The 15,203-nt window shown below is 28.3% G+C and overlaps 1 protein-coding gene and 1 long non-coding RNA gene across 3 annotated transcripts in view; one reads left to right on the top strand and one right to left on the bottom strand.

Moving 5' to 3' along the window:
* Positions 1 to 15,203, top strand: part of LOC107455721 (ras-related and estrogen-regulated growth inhibitor) — a 65,559-nt gene that overhangs the window by 41,997 nt on the left and 8,359 nt on the right. For both annotated transcript variants that reach the window (XM_016073389.4, XM_016073388.4), the window contains 2 exons: positions 4,536 to 4,592; positions 8,727 to 8,800. In XM_016073389.4, coding sequence (XP_015928875.1) covers positions 4,536 to 4,592; positions 8,727 to 8,800 — 131 coding nt within the window. The remainder of the gene's footprint in view (positions 1 to 4,535; positions 4,593 to 8,726; positions 8,801 to 15,203) is intronic.
* Positions 1 to 15,203, bottom strand: part of LOC107455723 (uncharacterized) — a 44,887-nt gene that overhangs the window by 22,207 nt on the left and 7,477 nt on the right. Inside the window, exons 2-3 of the long non-coding RNA XR_001585621.4 lie at positions 8,340 to 8,472; positions 4,946 to 5,040 (exon numbers count right to left, since the gene is read on the bottom strand). This is a non-coding gene — a long non-coding RNA (uncharacterized LOC107455723). The remainder of the gene's footprint in view (positions 1 to 4,945; positions 5,041 to 8,339; positions 8,473 to 15,203) is intronic.

Here is a 15,203-nt window from a genome sequence, read left to right as displayed (position 1 = left end):
CAATGTTTTCAATTTTATTGTCTGCTTTTCTGTCTACAATTGTCATTTAATCTGCCATAAGAAATTTAAAACAAAATATTTACCTACGGAACAAGCTCTAAAAATAAAACTAATTTTTCAGTTCTTTTATTTTGCTTTGCACGCAAATTATTAGATGCAATAATTCTAAAACATCCAAGAAAATATTAAAATATTATCATTTGACATAACGGCATCTAATGGATTAAAACATTTTGAGAAATAAAAAAAATCTATCAGTTTATTAAACTTGAGCAAGTTAATAAGAATCGTCTTTTTTATATAATAGAAATCAATCAATAATTTATATGAATCTTCCTCTTAATATCACTACTCTTTAGTAGATTCATTGTTTACTTCAACACTAAAAATGTGAGGACCAAAATTTTTTACAGTGTAGAGGTTATCAGAAAATACGTTTTTTTAATAATTTCTAGAGACAAAACGCTTTTAAAAAGGTTAACTGAAAATTTAGTCGCTTACAAAATCTTGATCAAGATTATACTAGTGGTTAATTTCAATCTTATTCTAAAATTATTCATCAGAATGAATCTCTGCTGATTTCATGCCTGAGTGATCTTCTTCAATTGTACATTAATCAAAACCTATAAATGTACCTATTATAGAAGTGTAAATATTATATAACTTAGACAATAATTCATGTACTCAATTACATTTCCGTCTTAATTATACAATCTTTTACGTTTGATAAATTCTTATTTATATAATTCAGTAATTTTTAAGTCTTAACAAATATACCACCGTTTGATTCGACAATTTTTGTTAAAATTTGAGAAGTCCTTATTTTATGGTTTGAATATTTCAGTCGGGCAGGATAATTAATTTATTATTAGTGATGAAGTTAAGCATTATTTCTTAAGGCTTATTTTGTCTTAAAGTCCTATTTCCTGAGTCATTCGTAACATCTCAATAAAATCTGTATCTAATATAGAGCGATTTCCAAGTTTTTTGATGAAAAATGTTTTCGATATTTTTATAACTACTATTTTCTATCATCGTGTCAAATATCTAAGGTGATGTTTCTCTTTTCTACAATCGAACTAAGGCCAAGGGTGAAAGTAACATATATTGGAGTGTCGCCAATGTTATTTGGAGATCAAGGAAAGTCAAACTCTTTAAGTAATCAAGCCAAGAGATTCAATTTCATCGTTAAAACTATTCATCTTTCTATTCTAATTTTTTTCTCTTCCAAAAGACGCATTTACCTATGCTCTAGTTTTATGATGTTTTAGAAGAATGTTATATTTAAATTATTTTTTTTGTTAAAAAACCTTAAAATTATGATTATCAACATTCAGTATCCTTCAAATGAATTTTAGTTCAAAATTCAAACGCGTGTCTCAAAAAATAGCAATAATATCTGGCAAAGAAATAGGATGAGATTTAAATGTGTCTGTCATTTTTTTTTTAATTGAGAAAACGTGGATTTGATACTTAATGTTTTATTGCTTAACCGATGGTTGATACTTTGATTCTCATTTTAAAATTGTTGCTTTTGTAATTACATCCAATTGTTTTGAGCATTTAATTTTAAGTTACTGATGTAATGATATTAAAAACTTATCAAATTTAACAATATAAAATAAACCAAGATTACTGTCTACAGTTAATGAGCTATAAAACAATAACAGCTGAATTTTTGATACCCTGTTATCTATCAACTTTTTTGTCACTTAGAAATGGATGATATAGTGGGGGATCTCTCATGCAAATTCATTCATTTTTTCATTACAATGCAGTTTCGTCTTAAGAAACTCTTGCCAAGTATGCAAAATTTTCAGCAAAAATCTACTGGCTTTTGAGAGTAAAAAGGTTTGGTAAACATACCGTGCGTGGTAATAACATTTCTGCTAAAAAAAATTTAAAGAAATAAAAATAATTAAAATTTAAAAAAACATAATTCTGGTAACAAAACCTAATATACGATATTTAAATCATTCGGTTGATAATTTTCCTTTTCTTATGGTAACTGTATGGTTTTCAAAATTGTACATCTTATTTCCACACATTTAGTAAAAATGTAAAACTGAAAATTAAATTTAAGCGAATGGTTCTTATGCCCTGCTATAAGATATAATGATAAAATTATCACATTTACGACAAAACTGCTTGGCTATGGTAATAAAACCATATTTTATTTTTAGTTTTATCAAAAGTCATTACAAAAACTCTTCGGTTAAAATTACTGTGCACTTGGTGTTTCCTTAGAGATAGAAACACGATCAACGTTACCATATTTTAGTAGTTTCGACCATATTTTTTTTATTCTCAATGAGTTTTTTGTCTCTTAAAAAATGTAGTGATCACATTCATATGGGAGGTCAAACTAAACTTGACTTCTTGAGTGCAGTTGGGTAGCCTGGCAGAGAATGCTTGATACTCTACCGAAAGGCTTGGCGAGACCTCAGCACAAAACGCCGCTGCATTTTATCAAACTGGGGAGCCGTGGTGGATTTCCAATGACTTGATGACTGGTGTATACAAATTCCGACCTCAGTTATGATATCCTCAGTGGTAGACGGGTCATGGATCCCCTTATCGTCAGACTAACCGTGGGAGCTTTTCGTGGTTTCTCTCTCCATGTAACGCTAATGCTTAGTTCCATCAAAAAGTCCTCCAAGAAGGCAAATTTCTCTCAATACTTGATCTTGTCTTCTGGATTGGGTTCAAAATTACAAGGCTTCGGAATTGTCGTAAACTCAAAATTGTGTCGGCTGTTCAACGCAGGCATTTCCTGATATACTCAAAGAATGATTTGAAAAACTATTTTTATTCTATTTTGTTCTGCTTTTACACCTCACATTTTGTAATACATTCTCTTACAATCAAAATTCAATAAATGAAAAAATACACGGTTTTTTAGTCTCTGTAAGTCCTTATGAAAATCAAATAAAAATATTACTCAAATGAAAATTATTTAAATTGTCACAAACTTAATTCACATTTAAACATTTTTAAGCTTATGCTTAATTGAACTATAGACAAAGAACAAATTTTTGAGACTATTGAAAAACTGATATTCATAAATATAAGTTATTTATAAATACCAAATTTATTTTGCTAAGTCAAATATTGTCAAAGGCGTATATATCTGTGACATACATCTTTTTTCTATCAATGAATTTGCTCAATATTTAGTACACACTTTTTAAAATTCATTTCTTCAACTGTTAAAAAATGCAACTTTATATAAAAAACATTTTACTCTGCATTGAAAAAAAAAACAAATATATAATTTGAAATTAACATTTATTTTGTAATATTTTCCTGGGAATTTCTAATTTTATTAGAAAATTAGAGCCGCCACAACTTTCGTCCACTAAGTTTTAAAGTCTGCCAACAAAAGTTGATTATAAAGGTTATTTTTTCAATATCACTACCGATTGAAGAGGATAGTTTCTTTAAGTAAAAATAATAATTTATGTTTCTTTCTTTAAAGAAAGATGTGAAAAATATGTTATCTAATATTTTGAAATTAATCTTATGTTTATAGAAGATTAATCCGATTCAAAAAAATTTTCTTGTTTTACAAAACTTAAGTAATTCTTTTAAGATAAACGAAGCTTTAAAATGCCAAGAATGTTTATTTTTACTTATTTCTTGAACTTTAAAAGCTTTTTTTTTTACAATTTACTACACCTCTTTCCTTTCTGTTTATTGATGTAAAAAATATGTTTGTTTTCTCTCAACAGCATCTGGATTTTTTTACTAACGCTTCATCTATCTTTTAGCAAAACATTTTTTTGAACCTATGGGAATGTTGGAAGATAAAATCTATATTCAAATCCCCTTTCAGCTTTTATTATTTCAAGAGCGTTTATTTTCGATTCTAGTAAAATCTTATTTTCAATATTCTCACTTTTTGAAAATTCGATGAGTTTTGTGATTTTAGTTCGGATGCTTTCACTTTTCCGATTAAGCATTTTGGGATCCGCCATCTTTAAGAAAACAAGGAAAGTTATTTACACAAACGCGCATGCATAAAAACTACAATTTGCCAGTTCAGTTAGTTTAAATTTAAGCCACTAAGGCTTTTAATTCCACTGTTGTAGTAGCTATTACTTATGTAAATCAAAATTCATATCCATGAGATAAGACCAAAAAATATTTTGGTGAATTCATAGGTCGTTGGTTATCAAAGGCAAATTAACGGCAAATCTAGTAATGGCTATGATATTTTTAATTAATAATCTATCTATATACAAATAGTTTAGACCATAGCAAGCTTCATTAAGAATCTTGCAGCCACGACTAGCCAGTAGAATTAACTTTCAATTGACTAAATAAAGCGTTCCTCAATAGAGGGCGCTGTTATATTAAAATTAAAACGAAAGATTCAAATAAGACCAAACAGGATATATTAATTATTTTTTGCAATGTTTAGAAAAAAAATATATGAAAAAATATAGCACAAAAAAATTTACTTCCCTAAGTAGATCACTAAACTCTAGTAATTAATTGTGTTTCAGAGCTAATTTTTGCTTTTTTTTTTTCAGCATTGACAGTCCGATTTCTCACTAAAAGATTCATTGGTGAATATGATCATCAAACAGGTAAGTTTTCTTTCTTTTCAAAATAAATCTGAGTTATAATTTTAAATACAGAATAACGTGAACTCATGTTTCTATTTTGATCAGTTATCGATTAGGCTGAAAATATGTCAGGCCGCGAATTCGGACTTTTCGAAATTCTACAATCGCACGAAATACGTTTAGATTGTGAGATTTTTTTTCCAATTTTTCTCTTGCATTTTAATAGCAATTCCTGAAAATGATAATAACTGATAAAACACTTAGGATCAATAACAAAACACTTCTGTTAAGTAAGAAGGTATTCATTGGATGATTAATTTATAAGAATACTCTAAAGTGAAAAATGCAAAAAGAATAAAAAGTTTACTTATCACCCAAAAAATTTCTTGAAATAAAGGACAACACAGGCTGTTGCACGAACCCTTTTCAAATTTTTTGTGTTGAAAAACTGGTAGCAATACTGGAAAAACTATAATTGATGAACAAAGAAACATTAATGAAAAGAAATTAAAAATGGATATAATATTTTGTACAAATACTCTTGTATTGGTGTTTTGCATTCTATGTATTGCTGGCAATACTGGAAAAATTATATTTGATGAACAAAGAAACATTAATGAGAGGAAATTAACAATAGATATAATATTTTGTACAAATACTCTTGAATTGGTGTTTTGTATTCTATGTATTAGTGGCAATACTGGAAAAATTATATTTGATGAACAAAGAAATATTGATGAGAAGAAATTAACAATATATACAATATTTTGTACAAAATTTTTGCTTATTTGAATAAAAATATTGCTTAAAATTAAAAGAAGCAAATTTTCAGCTCTTTTATTTTATTAGTGGCAATACTGGAAAAATTATATTTGATGAACAAAGAAATATTGTTGCACGAACCTTAAACAAACCTTGGTACCTTGGTACAAATCATCATAATTTGTACCATGTCCATGTCTTTCAATGTATGTATTGTACAGTGTGCAAAATTTAAAAATATCTTTCTAAATAATTTTTTTTCAAATGATCAAATTTTCATGATAGAAGTACCAATCTTAATCGTTGAAAAGGCTCAAATATGCTAATTAATTCGAGTTATTAATGAAATTAGGGAATCGGACACAAAAGCGTTCTTTCTCTAAATGAAGAAAAAAAAATTTGACAATCAAAATATGGGGTAATCGCAATCTGGAAAACATGGTTCCAATAATTTAGTTATGACAGGGGTTCAAATTTTGGGCCCTTAATGTTAATTTCATTTTTTACGCATTTCATCCGATGTGGGATATCGAAAAATTTTTGCATGCAATCATAAAACTCTATTATCATTAAAAAAAAATTTCTTTAAAGATTATTTATAGCTTTTTATTATTTTATTTAATCGGACCGAAAACATTTTGAGGTATTAGACATACAAATTTTTGCACCATTTTAAACTGCACAGTGTTAAATGACAAAATTTGATCAGAAAAATCGAAAATGTGGATAATATTTCCTGATTAAAAAAAGTCGGATTTTTAAAAAATTATTTCTATTTGATTTTGTTCAAACATTGCGTCATTTATAATTGCACAGTTTAAAGTGAAGTAAAATTTTGTTTACGACCCTTAGTAAATAAAATAATTATTTTGTATGGAATTATGCTTAGATAGATGAATTTTATAACAAAAATTGACTTAAGAGGAACTCAAGATAGGGAGAGAAAATTCTACATAATAAATTTTAATTAAATAACGAATGGTGGTCTTTATTTGGCAGTATCTTTCGAAACAAGGTTGTTACCGAATCATTGAACTGTATTTTAGATTCTTTGTTAACCTTTTGTGGCAGAATTAAGAAATCAACAGTTTTTAATAGATCGATAAATAGTTGCCTGTTTTTAGACTTTCGATAAGTATCTTTGTTTTTATGTAATTAACGTTACTCAAAACCATAAACGTTGTTGCCTTACAGTTTTGAGAAAATATTCATAAAAATTATCAAGCTTTATTTCTCCTAATATAATGAAGTTTCTGCCTTTCTGTAAAGGAATTCTGCTGTCTGACACTACTAAAGCATCAAAAACTTGTTTGGTACAAAAAAAAAAATATCAAGAAAACACAAATTAAAAATTGATCCTAAAATCACAGAGAGCGAGGGTTGAGGCCTCTAAAAAAGTTCCTGAAATATGACGAAATACGCAAAAAGTTAAATCAACATTAAGGGGTCCAAACTTTCGACCACTTTTCTGACTACAAACCCTCATATTTTGATAATCTAAACTCTAAATCCGTCGAAAAAAGTGCAAGTTTATTCAGAGAAAGTATGTTTATTTAAATCTGTAATTTCACTTATGGCTATCTCCTTAATTTTTATTTAGGAATTAGCTATGAGATAATTTTACAAAATCCAATACATTAAGTTTTATTAATTAGTTATCATATTTGAGATCATCCCTTTGAACTATTAAGTCAAAGTTCTAATTTTTGTTGGTCTTACCCACTAAATTTGTTCCTTTCGATAAAGGAAACCCCACTAAATATGACATTTAAAACGAAAATTTTGATAATTAAAGATAGCTCAATTGACTCAAAATTTGTCAGAATGTAAATTTAAAAGTTGTTGCAATAAATAAACATGAGTTATATAATTATTTGGGAGTCACACGGAATGATATTATATGAGCTACAGCATATATGAGTTATATATAGCATATATAAATTCCCTTATAATTGACTTATTTAATGCCACAGAAAACATTTTAATTTCTACTGAGATACTTCCACGGTAGTGATCCTCTAAAACTAATATTATAGCTGCATTTCATCATAATCATTCATAGCTATTACTTAATTTACTTCTTCTGTACTCTGTGCGGATTTTAACATGGTCAAATTTCTTCCGAATAATTGTTCTCCAAAGATTCATTTGGTTAGATTCGATTTGTTTAACTTGTTTCCTCATAGCTCTCAAGATTCTTGTTTTAGTAAATGCATAACAAGACTTAATCATAGTACGGAGAGCAAGAAGAAATTCTCACAAAATCGACTAGAAATGTTAGGGAAAATCTTGCGAACATATCCTGATGATCTCCTCAACCACATTCAAAAAAGGAATTATTACTTCTTGTTACTCGCTCAAAAAATAGGTCGAACGATTTCTCTGGTTTTCACGCTTGGTTGAGGGAATAACTTAAACTGTTATAATATATATATATATATAGAGAGAGAGAGAAAGAAAAATATAAATACTATTTTTAAAAAAAAGATTAAAAAAAAGTTTAGAAAAGAAAACATTATAAAGCCAAAAAACAAAACTGTTTAATTTTTTTAAAAATATATCTGATGCCTTTTTTTTTTAAAAAAAAATAATAACTTTTCTTCTTTTTTAAAATATGTTTTTGTTTGTTTTCCTTGTATTTATCTTATAAATTATATTTTTTTTTTTCATTGCCATTTCATTCAAATTACTTTTTAAAAATAACCGCAATAAATAATAGATCAATGATTGCATCAACAAGAAAAAAAACCACTCCGTGGCATTGTGTTTCTCTTTTAAATTTTTTGAGAAGTTCTACTACATGGAAAGGAAACTACAAAAACATTAAACAAACTGTTACAGAAATTAAGTATAATTCGTCTTTTAGTGAAAATATTTTCGTGGTTAACTCAGTCTGGAATAATAAGCCAGGATTTACATCTGGGTCACTTGCTTAAGTTGTATTTAATAAATATTACAAAATAAATTAATACTTATTATTGAATTCAATAATGAAACTCTCTATACCTTTGTTTATTTATATTGATGCCAATATTTCTCATGTAATAGCCTTTGTTATGAGAAAGTTCATCAACAGCCAATTTATGCACCCTCGTATATGTGAAGACACATTTATTCAATTAATAACACAGCCACTCAACTGCAATATAAGATATTGACATTTTTAGGCATAACATTCAGAAAGGAGATTAATTTATGATATTGAATTTATTATGAATATTAATTATTTTAATATTGAACGGCACCAAAACAAATACAGAAATTAAAAAATCCATTCCAAAGCAAAATACATTTTTTCATAAACAGTTAAGGAATAGATTTGTAAACCAGACTATTTATTTTGCATAAACTGTTCAATTTTTTGAATTAACCAAATATTTTTTTTCATTTCAGAAAACAGATATAAAAACGAGATAATGGTGGATAATGATCCTGTTATATTTGAGATTGTCGATACATGTCCAAGGGTAAGAAATGTTTTCTCTTAAAGACTGCTTATTTTAAGTAAATAGCTTATGATGCGTAAAGACGCTAAGATAAAATCCACTCGAAAAATTCCATCAAATGAAAAAGAATCTTCAGAATAATAATAATACGAACTCATGTTGGCGCATACAAGTAAGTCAAAATGAATGTTCCAATTTCATTTATGCCCTCTGTAATGTATTCATTAAAAGTGTACATACATGCAGAAGTTTTGAATATTCACTTATAGATGGAAAAACAAAACGGGCAGAAAAACGTGTTCGTAAAAGGCTCACTCAATAGCAAAGGGCGTTTTGTACGTTTCAATTCTGAACAAAATTCGGTCAGACAGACCATCTGTCATTGGTATTCGAAATTCCAAGAGAAAATCATCAGAGTTGGACAACGAATTACATTTATGTAACAAAAGTATCGAACAATGCATTTTTAATGAAATTTATAACATTTTGCTATGAAATTGGGTTATTCATTTTGTACATCGTGTTTCACATTCATAGGTGCTTTGAAGAATATATGTGCTCCGAAAAATTCTCTTTCTCTATGTGTTTTTTCCATCCACCCTATCTAACAAGATGTGCTTTCTCATATAAGTATATTTTAGGATATTTTATTTAGGATATATTAGGATATTTTATATATTAGGATATTATTATATATGTTAGGATATTTTATTTAAGATATTTTAGAATATTTATTATAATAAATATATTTTATATAAGTATATTTATTATAATAAATCATCAGAATTATAGATAGTGTTACTTGAAGGTTAAGAACGGTTAATGAAAAACAGTTCACGCGAACCGTTTCTTTCTTTAACAGAACCCATCTTCATTGTGTAATTACTCTCGAGAAGAAACAAAAACTTAATTCCTAAAATACATCCTTTTATGACAAAATACATCCTTTTATGACTCTAGGTGGCTACGTATCATTTTCGCACTTGCTTCAAATCTTCAGAATGACCAATGAATCAATATTCTCGAAGATATCTCATTAATTTAATAAGACTTGACCTAAGATTTGCTAAGAGATAAACCTCAAAAAAACTATTCATATATTTAAATAAAAATTAATAATTCCAGGCAATTTTTCTATAATTAAATTAAATAATTCTTATGTATCACTTTTATGGAAATGGTGCTTTAAAAATTATCGAGGATTTTCTTAAATTATTTTGATTGTAACTTAACGGTTTTAATGTTAATTTATAATTTTATCTTGTAATTACTTAGTTTAATTTATGTGCGAAATAATTTTTCATAACGACGATGATTTCTTATCTACATTGTGTAATAATTTTTAAAGGCAATTTTAGTTTTTAGTAATAGTCTTTATTTCTTGGTATCGTTTCAACTTATTTTTGTTTCTTAGCATTAAGCGACTTTCATCTTGTTTTGAAATTTATATTCTGATTTGTTCCAATTATGAATTTCTAAATAAAATTAGGATTCCGTATGTTTAATATTCTTATGATTTTAAACCAATTAGTTTTATACTATTTTAATGATAATTATATTTTTAGTTTGCAGTCATTTAGTTCCTTTTATGCCATTATACTTTTTATTAATTACTATACTAAACTTTTACTAATTAGCACAAGTGGGCTCTAATGTTAGGAGGATAGCACGTGCTTCCTCATTTTTTTTTAAATCACAGAATATTTTTTTAAGTTCTTTTCTTTAAATTCTCAAAAAACTATTTTTGATGTAAAGAAAAATTAATAATTTTTGACAGTTTTCTAAAAATTAAATGAAATAATTCGATATTTATCACTTTTATAAAAATGGTGCTTTAATAATCATTTTTTTTTAATTATTTCGACTATAACTTAATGATTTTATTGTTGGCTTATAATTTTATTTTGTTGTTGTTGTTGTTGTTGTAGTTCATTTACGTCGCACTAGAGCTGCACAATGGGCTATTGGCGACGGTCTGGGAATGATCCGAAGACATGCCATCACAATTTTGATCCTCTGCAGAGGGGATGGCACCCCCGCTTCGGTAGCCCGACTACCTGCACGCGAAGTCGAGCACTTTACGGTAGAAAAGTTTAACGAGGACCAATACCGCACACCCTCGGTCCCTACGCAGACTGATCCAAGTGGTCACCCACCCGCACACTGACCGCAGCCAGTGATGCTTGACTTCGGTGATCTGCAGGGAACCGTGTCTTAACGATCAGTCCACTGCGGGACAATTTTATTTTGTAACTATCTCGTTTTATTTATCTTCAATATAATTTTTCTCGGTTACAGTGCTTTCATATCTACATTGTGCAATAATTTTTTAAAACAATCTTTAGTTTTTATCGCTGTCAAACGTTTTCAGAATCGTTTCAACTTATTTTAGTTTCATAGCATTAAACGACTTGTTTCGAGCTCTAAATTTATATTCCAATTTGTTCCAGTCATAAATGTCTAGTTGAATTCTGATAGAATACTTAGATTTAATATTGTTTTGATTTTTAAACCACTAGTTCTATTTTTTACTGAATATTCTTTACTATTACTACTGATGAATTTTAAAAGAAGAGTAAGATATTTCAGCATATATCAATAGAATGTTTTTGAATTATTTTATTTGATTGACGTTTAAAAACTTAGCAGCAATTTGTGAAGACCGGATTGCACCAAATGTATAAAAATATTAAAAAGAGGTGCAATATTTCTCATAGTAAAAATGCTAATTTTTTAAGAGAACCCATATCGAGGAATCATATGGTTATAAAGCAGCTTTGCGAAAGAAGATTTTCTGAAAAAGGCCGGATTTTGTTTTTTAAAAAAAATCGGTCTTTAATGGCTTCTTAATATTTTATTATTCAAAATTAACAAACACGTATTTAAATTACTCTTATTAATGAGTATGCAGTAAAATGATAGAATTAAATAATTTAACTTTCGCTTAAGGTTATTTATTCCTTAACGAGATTAAATGTTATTGATTTTAATTCTGTAGTTGAATCACCATAGTAGCTTCAAAAGCAGGCATTTTTTGAGGCCAGAATGTTTCAAAATCAGACTAATTCAATCATATTCTAATGCATCCTAACTGTACTTTAAATTGATGCAAAATAATCATTTTTTATAATTACTAAATCTGTTATAAATTAGGCATTTTCTATAAGACTGTGCATGATTTGTTCGAAATAATTATAGTTCATTTTTTACTATTCATATACAAAATTATAGAAACATATCTTTACTAACTCATATTTCTGATGAAATACTTAGCGAATTATCTTATAACTTTAGAAGTGCCATGTAATTGCTCATACATTAAAAAATTTTTAAAGCTTTTAGAGGGCCAGCAATGAATTACGAACACAAAGAAATGTAAGCAGCTTATTCAACAAAAATATATAGTAATAAGCTTGTAATTTGTATACATTACTTTGGTTATCATATGCAATAATAATACAAAATTTTGTAAACATATCTTGAGGATTCATAGAAATATGGATATTTTTGTTGTAAAAAAATTTCGCCTTTGCTTTTTATCATAACTTCAGAAATAACAGAATCGAATAACAGAATTTCAATTAACAAAAATATTATTTAAAAAATTGAAAAAAGAATTATTTCGAAATCAAGATATGAATATTTTAAGTAGTCCTTTCATACCGCGCATGCGCGGAAAATATTTAATAAAATTATTTCATAATTTTGTTCTGAATCGTATTTGGTAATTTGTGAGAAAACCCCAATTTGAATATCACGAAAACTTAAAAAGTTTCTTGCAATTTTCTAAGTAGTTTTTGCAAATTTGGAAAGATAGCTGTGATCAGTAAAGGTTTTTTGACAAATTTTATTTTGTACTATTAAACAAGATATATTATTAATTATTTATTAATTTTTGTTGCTAATTGAAAATTAATCTAAATATTTTGTTAAATTTTATTGAATATTTCTGCAGTCATAATTAAAAACGTAAGGCAAAAAATGTTTTTTTTTTAATAAAAATATCTATATTTTCATGAATATTTAAGCTGAACGAAATTTTGTGCTGTCATTGCATATGTTAACCAAAGTAATTGATTCAAGCCTAATACTATATTTTTTTGGCACATGGTGTACATAAACACTATTTTTTGTTCATAATTTATCGCCTCAAACCTTTAAACTTCATTGATAGGTATCGCAAATCGCTTCTAAAGTCTAATTTGAGATATATTAAAAAATGAGTTGGTATAGAAGTGTTTGTCTAACACTGCGTTCATTTCTAATTGCTGTTCTAAGTAGTTTAAAATCTTCTTAGGCTTCTTAACGCTTACAAGTTATTGCTTCAAAATACTTCGAAGGTTGCTGTTCCAAATTGCTCCTTACACACAATCACTAGTAATTGATTAACAATTTTATTTCCCTTTTAGATAATTACAGTTTTTGAAATATATCCCTTCTAACAAGAGCCAGATTTTTTAATTTTAGCTGGTTTCTTGAGGTGATTTATAACCTGGCTAAAATCTGGCAATCATGAAATATAGAACAATGATCTGATTTACTCTGAAACAATTAGGTAATAGAAACAAATTAAATGCATAGTTTTTTTTTAAGGTTTGGACTACGTGATCATTAGAAACCTAAAATAATTTTTGTTTTGCTATTTTTTTCTTAAAAATGTATTTTGTGAAAATCAGGATTGTGTTTAATTTTCGATACATTTTGATTGTTGTTATTTTTATAAGCATTACGCATCGATACAATTTACTATGTTAAGAAGATTAGGATTAATTATCATAGAATCATGAAGAATAAGAAATTTTGAAGAATTATCTATTTGAAAGAAAACATTTCTTTTTGTCTTTAATTCTTCTGATACTAATCTCTTTTGTTCTTAATCTATACTTATGCCTTTTATTGTTATAGTTTTGTGACTATGCTATTGATAATTTTGTTTTTATCAAAATTAAGAAGTGAGACAAAGTAATGTGAAACACTCGATTAGCTCTAAAATAACGTTGTGAAAGTGCCGTAAATAATTAAACAATATTAATTATAGAACTGGTGAATAAAATCACTATTCGAATTAAGAAATTCAGATCACTGACTAGAATAATGTGATTTTGATCAGTGATTCAAGTCAAGGGATTTAGATCAGTCATTCGAAACAAGTTATTCAATCAATGATTAGAATAAAGTGATTCGAATCATTGATTCAAATAAAGTGATTCGAATCACTGATTAAAATCATGCGATTCAGATCATTTATTCGAATAAAATCATTAGAATCACTAATTCGAATTATACAATTGGATCACTAATCGAATCGAGTGATTTTAGATCAGTGATTCAAATCATGCGATTCAGTTCATTACTTGAATCAAGTGGTTCAGATTACTGATTGAAATCAAGTTATTCAGATTACTGATTGGAATCATGTAATTCAGATCACTGATCAGAATCATGGCATTTTGATTACACTTGTGGGATGAGGGTAGCTATCGAACATGTCAGCCGTCATCTATGAAAAGGTACCCCACCATAGAATCGAGTTAACATGTCTTATATACTAGTGAATTGAAGTTGTAATTTTGTAGTGGTAGTTACGCTACAGTACTCCCCCACCAGAATTATATTTGTGATAGAATTCGATGAATGGATACCACTAGTTGAATAATTGCTGTTTTTGTGCGAAGCCGGGAGAGCCGTATTAAGATCACCGTACTTTTTGAGTGCTGAATGTGAGAGGTGTATTAACTTCACGGTCGCTCCTGTGTTGCCTTTGGCAGTCGAGTGTATGCAGGCCGGCGATGTGTGCTCGAGACTGAGTAGCAACAGTGCGAGGAGGTGGATAATGTTGCAGACACAAGTAACAAGTCAACTATTCAATGTGGATCATCCAACGAAGTCGGCGTTATTGTCAATGTAGGCGTACCCAGATCAAAGTGGGCGTTACTGCCAAGGTAGGCGTGTTCACATCACGTCCGAAGGTCACCAATGTGGGGCGAGGGTAGCTATCGAGCATGTCAACCTCCATCTATGAAAAGGAACTCCACCATAGAATCGAGTTAACATGTCTTATATACTAGTGAATTGTAGTTGTAATTTTGTAGAGGTAGTTACGCTATACACTGATTCGAATCACTTGATTTAGATCAATAAATTGAATCAAGTGATTCGAAACAATCTAAGCTTGTGATTCGAATCACTATAGGAATCAAGTGATTCAACTCACTGATTGTGATCAAGTGATTCAGATCACTGATTCGAAACACGTGATTTTGATTAGTGATACAAGTCAAGGGATTCAGATAAGTCATTCGAATCGAGAGATTCAGGTATCAATGATTCGAATTACTGAATCGAATCATGGGATTCTGATCTATATTCGACACAAGTGATTCAGATCAGTGATTCCAATCTTACGATTTAGATAACTATTCGA

The sequence above is a fragment of the Parasteatoda tepidariorum genome, chromosome 11 (assembly GCF_982258835.1).
Source record: "Parasteatoda tepidariorum strain Cologne lab strain chromosome 11, Ptep-v5.0, whole genome shotgun sequence".
In the NCBI taxonomy this organism is placed as follows: Eukaryota; Metazoa; Arthropoda; class Arachnida; order Araneae; family Theridiidae; genus Parasteatoda; species Parasteatoda tepidariorum.
The sequence above is the reverse complement of the archived record's forward strand: the minus strand, read 5'-3'. Positions and strand labels throughout refer to the sequence as shown.